This window comes from Alnus glutinosa, chromosome 3, assembly GCF_958979055.1.
Source record: "Alnus glutinosa chromosome 3, dhAlnGlut1.1, whole genome shotgun sequence".
NCBI lineage: Eukaryota > Viridiplantae > Streptophyta > Magnoliopsida > Fagales > Betulaceae > Alnus > Alnus glutinosa.
In genome coordinates, this window is record NC_084888.1 from 84711 (window position 1) to 103372 (window position 18662).

The 18662-nt window shown below is 39.6% G+C and overlaps 1 protein-coding gene across 1 annotated transcript in view; it reads left to right on the forward strand.

Annotated features, from left to right (window-relative positions):
• LOC133862956 (uncharacterized) overlaps positions 1 to 18265 on the forward strand; it is a 91938-nt gene extending 73673 nt beyond the window's left edge. Inside the window, exons 17-21 of the mRNA XM_062298883.1 lie at positions 13868 to 13960; positions 14071 to 14172; positions 14817 to 15174; positions 17143 to 17280; positions 17405 to 18265. Coding sequence (XP_062154867.1) covers positions 13868 to 13960; positions 14071 to 14172; positions 14817 to 15174; positions 17143 to 17280; positions 17405 to 18013 — 1300 coding nt within the window. The 3' untranslated portion in view covers positions 18014 to 18265. The remainder of the gene's footprint in view (positions 1 to 13867; positions 13961 to 14070; positions 14173 to 14816; positions 15175 to 17142; positions 17281 to 17404) is intronic.
• Positions 18266 to 18662: the final 397 nt, after the last annotated feature.

Here is an 18662-nt window from a genome sequence, read left to right on the forward strand (position 1 = left end):
CCGAGGGTCTTGAGCCATTGGGCCCCAAGGATTGCGTCATACCCCCGGAGGTCAATAAGAAAAAATTCTAGTATGAATGAGGTACCTTCTAGCAGAACAGGGATCGCCAAGCATTTGCCTCTACTGGAAAGCCTTTCTCCGTTAGCAACCACCACTTCAAATGCCACATTTCGGTCCGGTACCAATCCCAACCTTTCCGCCAATTGAGTGTTGAGAAAATTGTGCGTGCTCCCTGAATCAGCCAACAAAATCACCCGTGCCCCCTGGATGGTTCCCAAAATTCTCATTGTTTGGGGGGTTGGCACCCCGGAGATGGTGTGAAGGGAAATCTCGGGAATCTCGAACTCCTCCTCTTCTTCCACTTCTCCTTCTCCAACCAGACTGGAATGCCCAGCTTCCTCTTCATAAACCCCCCCAATTAAGAAGAGCTTCTTGCACCTATGCCCCGGCGAGAACTTATCATCGCAGTTGAAGCAAACGCCCCTATCCCTTCGATCCTTTAATTCCGCTGGGTTTAACCTCCGAACCACCGGGGCTCGGCTTCGCACCAGATTTGCGGAGGGTAATGGGGGCGCGTTCGGCGGGCCAGTGGTCCTCCGAGGCTCAAAAGAACTAGGACTCCTTCACTGGGACAGTAGCCGCGCCTCATACAAGCGGGCGAGCCCTACTGCTGAGGTGAGCGTAGCGGGTCGGGATGCTTGGACCTCCGGCCTAATGCTCTCCTTGAGACCGCTGATGAACCCGCCAACCTTCTGTGCTACTGAGAGTCAACCCGCCCTGCTCAGCAATCGTTCGTACTGACCCAGGTATTCTCGCACTGTCCCAGTTTGCCGCAACTTCGTTAGGTCCCCAAAAAAATCGTCAAACTGCGTCGGGCCATACCTGATATGAAGACCCTCCTTCAATTGTTCCCATGATGCCCCTTCCTCCGTTTCTTTAAAGAGTTGGTACCACAATTGGGCCTCGCCCTCCAGGTGGTAAGCTGCCAGCATCACTTTGTCCTCTTCCGCAGTATTCTGGAATTCAAAGAATTGCTCCACTCTACACACCTAACTGGTGGGGTCTTCGGTGCCCTCGTATTTGGGGAAATTCAGCTTGGCCACCTTCGGAAAGGAGCCGCCTGAATCTGTTCGGGTGATTGTCTTGCTTGAGCGTACGCCGGATGAACTAGCGGATTTGTTAGCCTCCTCCCCTTGATTTTTTTGGAGCTGATCGACAATGACGGCCAGCATCTCCTCCATCTGCTTCGTGAGTCGCTCTTCCGTCGATCCCACCTTCTTCTCCAAGTTCTCAATCGGCTGCTCCGCCATGCTGAAGCCTGGCTCTGATACCAAGCTGTTAAGGACCCGGGTTTGAGACCGAGTGACTAGTTTTGTTATGGGAAAGGCCACAGGATCTAGTCTCCTAGGCTTACCTATGATGGGCGTAACAAGGGATATGAGGTATTCGAGGTACCTCTACCTCCTTCAACTACGAGAGTTGTTTTGATAATTTTTCTGCATGCCTTTATTCATTCGAATCCCCATATAAATAGGGTAAATTACAAATGCAGTAGTAGTTGCTTGATTTCCATAATTTTGGGAAAGTATAATTCCCTTAATTTGCTTCCTATAAATCAGCTACTAATTGGAAAGTAAATTCCTTATTCATAGGCTACAACTGGGGAAACACAACCCCTTATTCTTAGGACTTTCCTACCAAAAAACCGTGCTCCTCAAGCACAGCCTTTTTTCCTCTCCTGCCATCTTTGTCTCAGCAGCCACTGTGGTTAGCATCAGAGTTTGCTAGGGGCTTTTTGCGCCTAACATAAGTGCGTTACAGACATCTCCCAAAGAAAATGATATCTTAAATCAATGTGTTTGGTCCTTTCATGATATATCTGATTTTTGGTCAAATGTATTTTTTTCATAAGTATTTTTGCTCAAATGTATTGCGCTCTAGGTATCACCAAACACTAGTCTCATCCTACTTCAGCCCCAAGTCACTAACCAAACCTGGCGACCAAATTGCTTATTTCATTGTCTCTGCTGCTACCATATGCTTTTCCTTCGTGGTAGGCAAAACAATTGTCGACTGTAATGTCGCCTTCTAACTAATGGCACACCCCGAGAGAGTGAAAACATAACTTGCAAGAAATCTCCTCTTGTCTAGATCACCAGCATAATCTAAATCAACATACTCAATAACACTAGAACTGATATCACTGCCTCTGTCATAGACCAAATCAACATTTGTAGTGCCCTGTAAATAGCAAAGTATCCATTTCACTGCATGCCAATGAACCTTGCTAGGATTGGCCATATAGTGCTAACAACACTGACTACGCGTGAAATATCTAGACAGGTGCAAACCATAGCATACATAATGTTCCCAACTACACTAGAGTAAGGAACATGTGACATGAACTTCTACTCACTCTACGGTGATAAAGTTGCTGAAAGTCTGAAATGAAGGGCAAGTAGAGTACTCACTAGTTTAGAATTTTTCATTCCAAAGCGTCCAAGTACTTTCTTAATGTACTTTTTTTGTCACAAGTACAACTGTCCCACTTTTCTATCCTTGTGAATCTCCATCCCTACGATTTTCTTTGCATCACCAAAATCCTTCATTTCAAACACATCACTCAATCGAGACTTCAATATGTTAATCTCTAACATGCTTTTAGCAACAATAAGAATGCCATTCACATAAAGCAACAAATAATCAAAAGAACCATCTGACAATTATGTGTAGTACACAACTATCATAGCTACTTCTAGTGTAGCCATGGCCGACCATAAAGCTATCAAAGCTCTTGTATCATTGCTTCAAACACTATTTTAAAGCATATGATATTTTTTCAGTCAACAAACTTGATCTTCTTTTCCTTCATCAATGAACCCCTCTATTTTGTGCATATAGATAGTTCCTTCAAGCTCACTATGTAAAAACGTTGTTTTCACATCAAGTTGCTCAAGTTCCAACTCAAACAAAGCAATCATGGCAAGCAACACACGAATAGAGCTATGTTTCACAACAAGAGAGAAAACTTCATTACAGTTCACACTCTTTGATTGTAACCCTTTGCAACTAAACATGCCTTGTACCTAGCATCCTCAACCCCCTGGGGTTCCTTCCTTTTCTTTGAGTTGGCCTAATCTACCTCCTTTGTCTACCCGTCACAATATTATACTCTTGCTCTTCTTGTGGACCATCATCATCAAAACTTGAACCATGCACATCTGTAACGGGCCAATCTTGAGTACTGTTTTGTACCCTTTGCGAAGCTTCCGCCATAAATTTCACCTCCTTGTTATACCTTGTTCATTTCTTACAGAAAAAACAGACCCCTTCCTCAGGTGAAGCATGACAGATTCATCAAACACAATATCCCTATTGACTAAAAATTTAGGTGATTTAGGATCAGAACACTACAATCTGTATCCTTTCACCCTACCAGCATAGTAAAAAAATATAAATTTCTTTGCCCTAGGCTCATGCTTATCCTTATTCACATGACAATAATCAGGACAACCAATAGGTTTCAAATTCCAATCATCAGAAAGAGTACTAAACTATAACTCATAAGGAGTTTTACATTCAATCACAGTTGATGGAGAATGGTTTTGACCAAATAGCAAGTTGTATTCACTACCTCAGCCTAAAAATCCTTGGTCAACCCGGTATTCGAAAGCATGCAACACGCTCTCTTCAAGAGAGTCTTGTTCATCCATTTAGCAACCCCATACAGTGTCTGGCGATGCCCTCATCTTTGCAAGGTTTATTAAAATCACCACAATTCCATACCATCTATTCTTAGTCGCCTAACTTTCTTCCCAGTCTAATTCTCAATTAAGGTCTTCCATTGCTTGAAAGTGACAAACACACTTCTTCAGAAAATACACCCAGACTCTTTTTGAATAGTCATCAATCAATGTCAAAAAAATGTCGAGCAACTCCCTTTGATGGAACCTAAGGGAGACCACAAAGATCTGAATGGATGCAATCCATTATACCATTTGTTATGTGGATAGTTGTTCTAAACTTGACTTTGCACTATTTCCCGAAGATACATTGCCTAAAAAATCAAGCTTTCCCGTTTTCTGGCCACAAAGCAAATCTTATTTGCTTAGGATTGTCATGCCCCTTTCACTCATATAACCCAATCACATATGTCGTAATCGGGTAGTGTCTGAATCTGGATCATCTGAAGAGGACACAACAGCTGAACCTGCTACCATACTATTCTAAAGAAAGTAGAGGCCATCAACCTTATTACCTTTCATCACAGCCAATGAGCCATTACAAACTCTATTGGCTCCACCTTCACCGGAATAATCGTAATCAAGAGAGTCCCAAAAAAAATAAGATTTTCTTCAAATATGGTATATGCCGAACATTTGTCAAAGTCCTAACAATTTTGTCATGCATCTTTATTCTAATTGTATCAATACCAACAATCTTGCAGGCTGCATCATTTCTCATAAAGACTAGACCACCACTTATTGGCTCATAGGTAGTAAACCAATCCCTTTTAGGGCACATATGAAATGTATATGTAGAATCAAGAACCCACCTGTCGATAAAGCGACTCTCAAAAACACTAATTGCAAGGTCAAGTTCAGAACCATCATATTTTCTTCGACAATACTAACAACAAAAGAGGAACTTGCCTTATCATCTTCTCCTTTATTTTTCAGCTTCGGACCCTCGACTTTGTAATGCGCATACTTTTTGCAATAGTAACACTTAACTTTCTTGTTCGACTAGGACTGCGATCAGCCTTTTGATTTTCCTTTACCTTTGCCCGATTCTCTTTCATTGGATCGACCCCTAGAATTAGAAATTTTTTCTAAAGAACCCTTAACAAATAAACTCTCGACCCAATCATCGAAGCAAACGTAACATCCGCTAAGGAGATGATATATTTACTGGACAACATTTAATTAATGAAATTGTCAAAGAAATTCAGCAATGAACACAATGAAACTAGGGTTTGATCCTCATCATTAACTTTAATATCAATATTTTTCAGATCCATAATAATTATCAAATTCATCTAGATGCTCAAAAAGAGGCGCACCTTCTCTTAAGAATATGATATTGTGCATCGCACAATCAAAAACATAAGGATATAAGAATTCCATAAACTAAAAAACAAAGTAAACCAAAAATCTCATAACAATTTTAACTTAAGCCATCATATTATTGTTATTATTACTCATCCCATTAAAACTAACCTTTAAACCCTTAGTCGTAACATAGAATGTATGCTGGAACAAAACAAACTAATGTGCTAAATGCACTTCAATTCCTCTTCAATGTGAAGGCTTCGTTCTCTAGTTTTCTTGGCCTATAAAACCATCAATGACTTCAAATTGGTTGTTTTAAAACACAAAAACAAAGGGTGAGTCGAATACTCAGTAAGTAGATATAACCTACAATAAATAAAGTTAGAAACAATTTCAAATTTCAAAACATCCAAAAAGTGCAAATAAAACGTTCACACACATCATAAATCTTCTTTTTCCTTTAATCTCTTGAGTGGCCGACACACAATTACACCTTGTGTGTAAAGGCTGGTGATCACTAGGATCCTAACTCCGTTCCCATTGCCACGGGTGGAGCCGCATTTAGGATATGAACATCACTTGATAAACTATGGTGCACTCAAGTGAGTCATTCTCGGTGGACCATACAAAATGGCTACCCCCTGCCCATTAGCTTCGATACCATTGCACATCATTTCATATGGCCAAGAGAAACAATTTAAAACCTTCTCATGCATTCATACAATCGTTTTCCTTTTTCTTCCCTTTCTTTATTTTCATTCACTTTTCATCAAGCATCATCTTGTATTTATAACATATTCGTAACATAGCGAAAGCATGCACATAAAATCATTTACATTTAAACCCTTTTTCAAACATATAGTTTTGGATGTATAAAAAGGGCTACCAAATAAAGGCTAACATTAGATCATATACAATCCTTCGATTTTTTGCTATTTATCAAAAAAAATAAAAAATAAAATAAAAAAAAAACTATTTTAAGAAAGCATTGCATTGACATTTTGAAGTGGTAGAACTTAGGAATTATTGAACTTGAAACCATGCTCATCAAGGTGAGCCTTCATTAATATATATAGTGGTTTACAAGTGTTCATGATAAACATAAATTTCCACGCGGCTTCTACCTATTTATAGGTGGATTAGGACTCTTTTGACATGAGTTCCTATCTATCTATCACACAACTAAACTAGGTCTCTCTTTAGTACTAGGACTTAGGATAGGAATAGAGTTCTTCACTCTAGAGTCTAGATTGGACTGTGCCTTGGATTGTGTCACACAAGACTCATGTTGGGATTGTGAGTCTTGTGCTGGAGTTTCGTTAATACCCTCCTACAAGATCAATGGGGGAGATCACACGTTGAGCTTGAAACACAACTGTTGGAACCTTCGGGAGACGAGTGGTTTAGTGAGAGCATCAGCAATCTGATCTGAACTAGGAACAAACTGATCAACCAAGGACTTATCTGCAACACGATCTCTAACAAAGTGGAAATCGATTTCCACATGCTTTGTACGGGCATGGAACACCAGATTGACTGACATATAGGTTGTACGAATATTGTCACACCAAAGTGTTGGAGTAGAGGAATGTTTGATCTCAAGTTCCTGAAGAAGTGCACAGATCCAAAGAAGTTCTGCTGTGGTGTTTGCCACAGCCTTATATTCGGCTTCAGTTGAGGACCGAGAGACAGTTGGTTGTTTACGTGAGCTCCAAGATACCAAGTTGGACCCAAGAAACACATAATATGCACCTGTGGAACGGTGATCATCTGGACATACAGCCCAGTTAGCATCCGAGTATGCTTGAAGAATGGTGGAAGACTTTCGGTGAAGAAGAAGTCCATGAGAAAGAGTATGCTTCAAGACTTCAAGTACCGAAGTATCCTTTTAACGGCCTGCCAATGTGTTTTAAGAGGACGGTGCATAAACTGACATACTCGGTTGACAGCAAAGCTTAAGTTAGGCCGTGTGGGAGAGAGATATTGTAAGGAGCCAACCGTGCTTCGGTAGAGAGACGGATCTTCCATTGGATCACCTGTAAAAGCAGAAAGCACTGAGGAAGAAGCCATAGGAGAAGTGATAGGCTTTGCTTCATGCATGTTTGTTTCCTTCAAGAGGTACGAGATATATCTTTTTTTGATAAGTAAGTAAGTTTATTAAAAAGCGTAAAGCGCCCCTAAGTACACCGGGGGTATACACGAGCAGCCAAAGCCAGCACAAAAAAAGAAAAAAACCCAAAAAAACCCCAAGAGGACCAAGCCCGAGATATATCTCCTTTGCGAGAGAAGGAGACCAGATTCCAGTTTTAGAACTTCGACACCAAGGAAATAATGAAGATCTCCCAAATTTTTGACAGCAAATTCAACATTTAGAAGTTGTAATAGCTTGGTAATAGCAGACTGATCCAAGGCTATGATTATTATGCCATCGACATAAATAAGCAAAAACATGGTGACAGTTTGGGTGCAGTAAATGAAAAGGGAAAAGTCTACCTTGGACCCTACAAATCCAAGCTAAAGTAACTTATCACTTAACTGAGAAAACCAGGCTCGAGATGCCTATTTGAGGCCATAAATTGCCTTTTGAAGCTTGCAAACATGATGAGGAAAGCTGGGATTCACGAAACCAGGTGGTTGTACCATATAAACGTCCTCAGATAAAAGACCATGAAGAAAAGCATTCTAGATATCTATTTGCTTCATGGACCGACCAGCAGTGTTGGCTAGAGAAAGAACTGTTCGGATTGTTGTAGGCTTGACAACTGGACTATAGGTTTCTCCATAATCCACACCGGCTTGTTGGTGAAAGCCTTTTGCAATGAGGCTTGCTTTGTGTCGTTCTATGGACCCATCAGCTTTCTGTTTAAGTTTAAATACCCATTTACACCCAACAATATTCTGAGAAGACTGCTAAGGAACAAAGACCATGTCTTATTGTGAAGAAGAGCATTGAATTCAACTTGCATAGCTTGTCTCCATTATGTGTAACTGCGTTGGAGAAACAAGTTGGTTCTTGAAGTGCCGAAGTAGAATGTGCCAACAAACCCCGAGGAGCAGGGTATCTTACAGTGCCATCCGTGAGCTGCCTTCTCTGGATGATATTATTCATGGACCGGGTACGCATGGGGTGTATCTGAGCAGGAGGTGTGTCCTCATTGGAGCTGGAAGTAGGTTGTTGTGGAACTGCAGAATCAGAAATATATGGACTGGAAGAAAAAGAGCAAAGAGGTGCTGAAGATGGAGATGCAGGAGGTTGAGTGGAAGATAAACTAGATGCAGGAAAGAGTATAGGAGGGAGCATAGTATCTGGAGCAGAAGGAGAAAGACTAGATGCAGTAGGAGTGACAGCATAGGGAAAACGAGATTCATGAAAGATAACATCTCGAGCGATGTACATCCGGCCAGACTCGATGTGAAGGCATTTGTAGCCTTTGTGATGTTGGCTGTACCCGAGGAAAACACTCTTTCGAACGAGGAGGGAATTTATGAGAGTTATATGGACGTAGATTAAGAAAACATGCACAGCCGAACACTTTGAGAAACGTATAATCGGGAGTCTTATTAAACAATTTCTCAAAGGGTGATTTGTGATTTAACAATGGAGTGGGCATACGATTTATGAGGTAACAAGAAGTATGACATGCTAGCAATGCCAACGTTGTGTCAATTAAGTGTCTACGTTTACGTTCAGCACATCCTTGTTGTTGATGTGTATGAGGGCAAGAAATACGATGAATGATGCCTTTGGACTGAAAGAAAGAGTGAAGATTGCAATATTCACCCTCCCAATCAAATTGAACACTTATGATTTTAGAATTAAACAAGCGTTCAGCCATAACTTGGAATTGAAGAAAAGTGGGCATAACATCCGATTTTGCTTGAATAGGAAAAACCCATGTATAGCGACTAAAGTCATCGATAAAAGACACATAAAAACGATTTCCATTCATTGAAATTGTTGGGGAAGGACCCCATACATCAGAATAGATTAAATGTAAAGGACTACAAATTTTAGAACTAGAGGGATAAAATGGCTGCTGATGACCCTTGGCTTGTGCACATGTAAAGCAAGGGGATGAAGCCTTATTTGGAAAAACCGGAAGCTGGAATTGAGAAAGAAGTTTCTGAACTGTACGAAAAGCCGGATGACCTAGTGGCGGCTGAGACACATATGGAATGTAAGGGAGAAAAAGTCAGTGCTTGGGGAGCACGACTTTGGGATGGGAATTTCCTAGCAATAAGGGGTTGTATCCCCCACTAGCAGCCTAAGAATAAGGGATTATAATCCCCATTAGCAGCAGAATTATAGGAGACTTAATAGGGGAATTATACTTTCCCTAGATTCGAATATCAAGCATTTATTGCTATGTTTGTATTGCACCCTATTAATAAGGGGTTTTGGAGAAATAAAGGCTTGCAGAAAATTATCAAAACACAATTCCAGTAGTTGTTGGGAGGCAGGAGTACCTCGAATACCCCATTATCACTTCACCACCTTCATCATAGGTAAGTTCAAGAACACCGATCTTGCGGCCTTACCTCTCCACAAACCAATCACCCGTTCACAAACACAGGCCCATAACAAGGAGACACTCCCAAAATCATTGAGAGGTTGTCCAACGGCTGCAAGAGTAGCACCAAGGGTCTTGATAGTTTCAAAATATTCGGTGATGGAACTATTACCTTTCTTAACAGTAGCAAGATGAAAATAAATTTGCATAACTCAAGCACCGGCCTGAGATGCAAACATGGTGATGAGAGTTGTCCGGAGAGCTGAGGAAGTGGCTCAACCAACTGCATGCACAACGTAGGACTCGGTGAGAGTGGAGATGAGAACACTGAGGATCATCTGATCCATTTGAATCTAGGCAAGGTATTCCGAGTTGACAGTAGTGGCAGGAGCTCCGGCGTCAGTAGATGGATTCGGAATAGCAACACCCCAAGCTCTTCATACCTTTCCTCTTGCAGCAACCTTGCACTAAATTCAAGCATCCCTTCCAAAGCTTCACCTCTTTGTTGGAATGATGATGGGTCAAACCACTTGCGGCAAGAGTCTGATGAAGTGTGGCTTGATGCCCCAGTGGTTGCATTTTGATTAGAGCATACTTCCTTCCTTGACATCTGCCTTAAACATGCTAGGACGAATTCCCTGCCATTTTTCAGGGAAACTGGGCTTGGCAGAAGCTCTAATGGCATTGTCGAATGATTGAGTGTCGACTATCGAGTGAAGTGATGCGGAAAAAGGTCCAAAGGGAAACTGGAAAAGAATGAGAATCAAAACCCTAAGGCTAATTTAGTAGTTTTCTTATTTTAATTTTCTAAATTTTAATATATATATTTTTTATTATTACTATTACTATTACTATTACTATTACTATTACTATTACTATAACCGATAACCGCTCTGATAGAGCTGGTTACCAGTTGGTACTCGGTTACCGGCCAGATTTACACCCCTAAGTACACCGGGTTTCCCCACTGCACGAGCCACCTCTACGTACAATGGGTGATGTCCACCCATTTTGGGCGCATGACCATTACCACCGAAGTCGTAAGAAACCTTCACCCCCACCACCATTGGACAACAACACTTCTTGCTCCTTACCCGATAGAGGTAGAATATGGGGTTGTGAACAACCACCATGGCTCGTCCTGAAAAAAGAATCGATTGCGGTCATCACCTTTCCCAATTCCTCGGCAAAAATCGTCCAACCCCGCCTATCACGACCCTCCGGGAAAATAATGAGACCTTTATGACCACCCACGGTATACTCCGCTAGCTCCAAATAGCAACCTGCTCGATTAACAACTCTCTGAGCAAAGAAGCCAAGAAGGACTTGTTCCGATCCCTAGAAGACTCGGTGAAAGCTTGATCCTCAACCATGAACACCATCTTCTCCACCACTTTCTTTAACCACTCAACATTGTATTTCCCCACCATCATAACACTAGAAATAAAGGTATGATCATATCTACTTACTTTGCTCCTTAGCTTCAAGAGTTCAACACACATCATTTAGCAACCTTAGCAAACATTCACAACAATTACTATTGTTAATACTCTCGTGTACTATTCATTCCTTTCCATTATTTGATCATCTTAAACATTGCTTCCCACACTAAGGGGCAGAGATGATTTCTTCTTTTTAAGACACTTATTTCATATTTCGTATTTCAAGTTCAATTCTTTTCTTTGAATGTTCATACTGGGCATGTACATTCAATTTACTACATGTGGATCATACAATGTGAGCTTATTCTCATGCTCTTTAGAGTGTAGGTCTCAACACCACTTACATGCAGTATTTATAGGGTTTTTAAGTCACCTTAAAGTCCCCTACACAGATCTGGTTTGGGGAAAAAGGATAGGTTTTAAGGCATTAAGGTTCAACTGTTTTTGTGTGTGTAATGTGCTGTAATTCCAACATGTCAGCGAAGATTACTCTGCTGTAAACCCTACAAGTGTCCAATGATGGCTCGGTTTGGACAATTAGAAAGACAAATCAAAGAGGGTTTATTTTAGGGTCAATTTATTGCAAAATATATTTTTGAAAAAGGCCCTAATTGTCCTGTATTATTATACGATCATATGATCACATGATCATATGATCTAAGTATCATTATTAGATATTTAAGATCATATGATCTTATAATAATATTTTATTTTATTTTATTTTTTATGAGTAAGGGAAATTCATTAAAAGCGCAAAGAGCGATCAAGTACACAGGGAGTATACAAGAACGACAACTAAGAAGAAAAGGAAAACAATACAAGAAAATCATGATAATTAATCACTATAGGGGCAAGGAACGCAGCCATCCAAGAATATAAAGAAAGAAAGAAAAAAGAAATGAGCTCCTCAATGGTTCTTTCTTTATCCTCGAACTGTCTATCGTTGCGCTCCTTCCACAAGCATCATAAGAGGCAACAAGGGACCATCTTCTATACAACCGCACTCCGAGAGCGACCACCCGTCCACCAACAAGCAAATAGATCTATCACCCGATGAGGCATAACCCAAGACAGACTGAAGCGACTAAAAATAGCATTCCAAAGGACGCAAGCAACCTCACAATGTAGGAGTAGATGATCCACAGACTCTCCATTCTTTTTACACATGCAACATCTATCAATCACAATGACTTGCCTCTTTCTGAGATTGTCCAAAGTAAGGATCTTCCCTATAGCTGCCACCCAAGCGAAAAAAGCCTCTTTTAAAGGAACCTTGGTCCGCCAAATACTTTTCCTGGGGAAATGAGCTATCTCCTTATAAGGAAGAATCTTATAGAAAGATCTAACATCAAACTTCCCTTTGCTTGAAGGAGACCACCAAAGCTTGTCTTCCCCATCACGATCACGTCTGATAGAATACAATAAGGTGAAGAAGGAAGCCAAGACGTCCACTTCCCAATCATGGGTCTCTCATATGGGCTGCAACGAGTGAGTTCTTGTCGCAAGCAATGGCATACAAACCTAGAAAAACTTCCTTAAGGGGCATCTCTCCGCACCACACATCATCCCAGAATCTGATCCTGAATCCATCTCTCAGAACAAGTCTAGTATGGCTACTAAATAAGCTCCACCCCTTCCTGATGCTCTTCCAAAGCCCTACTCCGTGAGACCCAAGGGGATCTAAAGAACACCAACCACCCCAAGTAGAACCGTACTTAGCATCCACAACTGATCTCCACAAGGACTCTCTCTCATGCTCATAACGCTACAACCACTTCCCTAATAAAGCCTTATTAAAGGTCCTCAAATTCCAGATACCCAAACCACCTTCTGAAATAGGGGAACAAACCGTGGACCAGCTAACCAATGATATTTGAAATCTTCACCAAGACCTCCGCACAAAAAATCACGATGAAGCTTCTCTATACGGCTAGCAACACTGGAAGGAATGGGGAAGAGAGAGAGGAAATACGTGGGGAGATTAGATAGAGTACTCTTTATAAGGGTAACTCTACCACCCTTAAACAAATACATCATCTTCCAACTAGCTAGCCGTCTTTCAATTTTGCCCACTACATCATCCCATATGATCTAATGATTATATGTTCATATGGCATAATGCGTTAGATCATCATATGATCTAAGTTACTTTTTTTTGATAAGCATATGATCTAAGTTACTTAATATATATATATATATATATATATATATATATATATATATATATATATATATATATATATTGACTATTGTTACTTAATTTATGCCTACATAATTATAACGCGTACACAAACACATATATACATATTAATAAGTATATATGAGTAGTGCTAACAAGCGAGTCAAGCCTTATACGAGCTTGTTCACGAATCTTAACCGAACCGAGCCAAGTTTTATACGAGTATGTGTCGTTTAATAATCGAGCCTAGTTTCATGTTCACAAGTGGTTCGTTTTATAATCAAGTCGAGCTTAACCGAGCCAAGCCCGAGCGAGTTCACGAGTAGCTTTGTTCATTTACAGTCTTAGCTAGGCTAGAAAAACTACTACATCGTTTCCAGTTGCTAGACCAGTTCTCTGACAATTCTCCCTTAAAGGGGAGTTTGTTACAAAATCAACTAGACAAACATTTATTCTTCATTTTGTTCTGTGACAACAGCCACCAATTCTTACTCACATAAGAAGTTTTGAGTTTTGATGTTTTCTTTTATTTTTAAAGAAAGAGGGGGGGCAAGGGGTCCATAAAGGACCTTTTAATTTTCTAAGTTACCAGTCATGCCACATTTATGCAGTGATCTATTTACAGTTTATTTATTTTTTTATAGAGACAAGAATGGTATATGACATGTGAGTTTGCTTTGTTAGGTACATGTGTGCACATGCCTTATCCCTTAGCCATCCAGGTATTCGCTGCCGGTGTCTTGCTGCCTATGGAGATGCTGTTAGTGCAGTGAAATGGTATTGTTATTATTGTTATAGTCATTATTGTTGTTATTATTATTATCCTCTCTGTTTTTCCATATATGTCACTATAATATACCTACACTATGAATGTACTTCTTGAGCAGGGCAAGTAGGCTTGGCAGAGAACACCATGATGATTTAGCACAATTTATGCTTGGGATGGGATATGCTACTGAAGCACTTCACTTGCCTGGAATATCTAAGAGGTGTGCCACGTAAAATATTATTATCTCTACTGATTTAGATCACATTGTCTATGTTGCTTATGTGTTACTTCAAGCTGTGGAACAGCGTTTCTGTCATAATCAAGCACACTTTATCAGATAACTGTATCTGTAAATATGGTTGATTTGTCAGGCACCTCGAACCTGTGTTGGACACTTATGTATCCTGATAATAAAAACATAAAGCTCTTTGGTTCTAAACTGGCTATGCACCTATTTAAGTGCAGGAAGACTGTATATCTTCCTGTGTTATGAACCATGGATTCTCATTTAAATTTGCTATAGAGGGTTAATCCACTTTGCACTTTTTTATTGTTAACTCTATGTGCCATTCCTTATAACTTTTGGTTATTTTCAACTGTAGTTTCTGGAAGAGTTTATCGGTAGTGGATTCCTTTCATAACTTAGGCTGAGTGACAAAAGCTGCCTTGTTTTGATTCGCATCTTACCCCTATTATCTTTTTTCTTTTTCTTTTTCTTTTTTTTTCTTTTTCTTTTTTTTGGGGGGGGAGGGGGCGTGTTATTCACCCCTATTATATTTAATTATTAAAAAGCATTTCAAACTGACATCCATAGGGAGAGTTCTCTTTTTATAAGCATATATAAATGTATTTAATGTTTTGTAGGTTGGAGTTTGATCTGTCCATGCAGAGCAATGATTTGAAAAGAGCTCTTCAGTGCCTCCTTACAATGAGCAACAGCAGGGATATAGGACAAGATACTACTGGGCTTGATTTGAATGACATTCTCAGTTTAACAGCTAAGAAAGAAAATGTTGTGGAAGCTGTTCAAGGAATAGTGAAATTCGCAAAGGAATTTTTGGATCTTATTGATGCTGCAGATGCTACTGCACAAGGTGAAATTGCTCGTGAAGCTCTTAAGAGGTTAGCTGCTGCAGGCTCTGTAAAAGGAGCTTTACAGGGTCATGAGTTAAGAGGACTAGCTTTGCGTCTTGCTAATCATGGAGAATTGACACGGCTGAGTGTATGCAGTCCTGTTCACTTGTGCTTCTCTTGCATATTTTGTCGTTGAGCTTTATTTTACCGGGTGATGCATGCTAAAGTATTTTAACATTTATATGTTGCATACTGCCTATGAGTTGTGGTCGAGGCCCATTAGGTGCATTTCTTTCTTACTAATAAAACAACATTTATATTAGTAAGTAGTCCTGTTCACTTGTGCTTCTCTTGCATATTTTGTCGTTGAGCTTTATTTTACCGGGTGATGCATGCTAAAGTATTTTAACATTTATATGTTGCATACTGCCTATGATTTGTGGTCGAGGCCCATTAGGTGTATTTCTTTCTTACTAATAAAACAACATTTATATGTTTCATATTGTTCATGTCTGCTCTTCCATGAATAGATGTGAAGGTTTACTAATTAAATCCTTGCATAATCGCAGTTAACAAAGTCATTTTGTTAACTTGTTAATCTCTAACGGGGCTGTGCCTCCGCGTGAGTTGTGTGATTTGAATGAACAATGAGGTGCCAATTGAGGTCAGAAATAGGCCTACAAGGTTATAAGCCAAAATTACAGGTTCAGAAATATCTTAAGTGGGAGAAATCGTAGATCATGCAAGGAACCTGCAAAAGTTCTTTACCTGTGTTGGATGGAGAATACTACTGTGTGGAGACAGTGATCTCCTTTAATTTATCTAATATTGTGGCTAGGAAAAATATTCAGGATCATGCGTGGTAGGACGAATCAATCCCAAGTGTGGGATCAGTTTCTGAAATCCTGAAATGAAAAACCAGTCATAGTGATCCATACTGGAGCTTAGGTGTTCTTGCTCCATGATGGCTTGGTATCCTTTCAGTTTTAGTCAAAATCTTGAGTGGTTCAGGTCATCAAGAAAGGCAGTAAGCACAAATGTGAAGGATTCTTGGACATGGCTGGATTGTGTGTGATACAACGAAGAAACATCGGACTAAGAACATTCCCAATGGTTTATGTATTTTTCAATCTAAAATAGCTAATCAAAATCTATTTTATCTAGTTTAGCTAATGAATTTTAAATGCACTATACATCCGATTATCTATTCTTAACTCTATATTATTTTTTTATTATTTTTAATTTATTTATTTCATTATAGTATTTTTTTTTCCCACATGGGTCCCGCTTCATAACTCCACTACTTTACACACTTTCTCTTAGATCTCCACTATAAAGGAAGAAAAAAGAAGAAGAACGTGGAGTGGTGGAGAGAAAAAGGAAAAAAGCAAAGCTAAAAAAGTGGAGATAAAGAATAAAAAAAAATAGATAAGTGAATAGTATAACTCTACTTGTAGAGTTCCACTATTTATGGAATTAAGAAAAATCTATTCTAGAGTTGGAATACATAAGCTGATGGAGTCTCTTTTTAACACTTTTGTTATCTATTCTAACTTAAAGTTGCAAATAGATAATCCATTGGGAGTGCTCTAAGGAGCTTTGGATATTCTTTTATCTTTGTTTGACTTTCTTTGGTTGTGCCTAGTTTGGTGAAGAACTTGCTTTAGCAGAAACATCAAGATTATTTGGAAAGTGGCATCTTTAGTGTTTGTGAGGATAGTGAAAGAACTATCGAGGAAAAAATCAATCTTAGTTAAGCTTAAGTATATTATTTTGTATCTACCCTTATGTGGGTCTCTTGCTTCACCTCCACCTGTTGGTGAATTTCTTACTTTTGCCATGTAAAACGATTATGGGTTCATTTGACTTCCACAGCTCTTCTCTCATAAGACAGCTCAAATTTTGTTACCTGATTTATAGTAATTGAGTAATGTCCACTGGTCATATTGCAGTTTTTACAGTTCATCTGAAGATATTTTTTGTTTTCAGTGACGATCAATGGCACAAATGTTAAGCCTAAAGTAATGGTGTTGAATGAATAGTATATTACTCTTCGTGATGAGCTTTTTTATTACTGTATTCTTACTTTACAAGCGATGTCATGATTGTACTACAGGGTTTGATAAACAATCTGATCTCAGTTGGTTTGGGACGTGAAGCAGCATTTTCAGCTGCAGTTTTGGGAGACAATGCTCTTATGGAAAAGGCATGGCAGGATACAGGGATGCTTGCCGAGGCTGTGCTTCATGCACATGTATGAACTTTTTTTTTTTTCCTCTACTTGGTCTGAATCGTATATGGCCATGTACGAGTTATTAATATAGACAGTTTAACCTTAACTTCGGTATTTTTGCCTGACCTTATGAGAGTTTCTCCAGGCCCATGGGAGACCAACGTCGAAGAATTTGGTTCAAGCTTGGAACAAAATACTGCAGAAGGATGTTGAGCACACTCCATCGACAAAGACAGATGCTGCAGCTGCCTTTCTGGCTTCCCTTGAGGAACCCAAGCTTTCAAGTTTGGGAGAAGCAGGGAAGAAACCGCCCATTGAAATTCTTCCTCCTGGGATGACATCTCTCTCTGTTTCTATTTCTGTTCAGAAAAAAACAGTCCCTGCCAATCAGAGTTCACAACCGGACAAGCAATTGCTATTAGAAGCACCTCCTGCTACCACACCAGTGAGCGCTCCACTCCAGTCAGAGTCCACATCAGCACCAGTGAATGCTCCACTCCAGTCGGAATCCACCTCAGCATCAGTGAGTGCTCCACTCCAGTCAGAATCCACTCTGGGACCAATGAGTGCTTCCCTGCAGTCGGAATCAAGTAAACCCGTTTCAGACAATGGAGCCCCCGGATCATCATCAGTGAGTGATCCAGATTCAATTGCTTCTCAGGCAAGTGTCCGGGCAACATCTATGAGTAACTCAACACTGGCAGAGGAGACAAGTATTCCCACTACATTGCCGATGAGTGACCCACTTTCTTGAATAGCAGATTCTGCCAATCTGTGTATTTCAAACAGAAGTTTTTCTACTGATCGTACTACAGATCCATTGTCTTGTCATATAAAGCATTCTTTACAGTGCAATGCAATTTGGAGAGTAGAGGAAATTCATTCGTGCTAAGTTTCAAGTTTGTTTATATTTCTTAAAATGAATGTATTCTTGCTTTTATATGGTTTAACTCTTCTTTTTCAAAAAAATATAATATAAAATAAAATAGCTGATTCGGATTCTCAATGAGAATTACCAGTTGAAATTTGCTGTATTTTGCTCTTTCCTTAATTTCTATATCTCTAGCATTAAAAGTTCTTACTACTGTTTATTCCGTCTTCCTCTGAAAATATTCAAAAAGAAGGATAAATACTAAATTGATTATTGAGGTTTAAGATTGTATCAAATTGAATTGTGGTACAAGAATTATCTTAAAACTCCTTGTCATATCCTCTTGTATCTAAATATCTAATCGATCTTACCATCTAATTTCGTACATATTTCATCCATTCTTTTATGGAGTTCTTAAAAATTCTACCCTTAAATATAAAATTGTATTAAAAAAAAAAAAAGGAAAAAAACAATTTAGCCCTTCAAAACTATAGACCTTTCTCTAGATGGCCCTCCAAGCTACAAAGGCCTG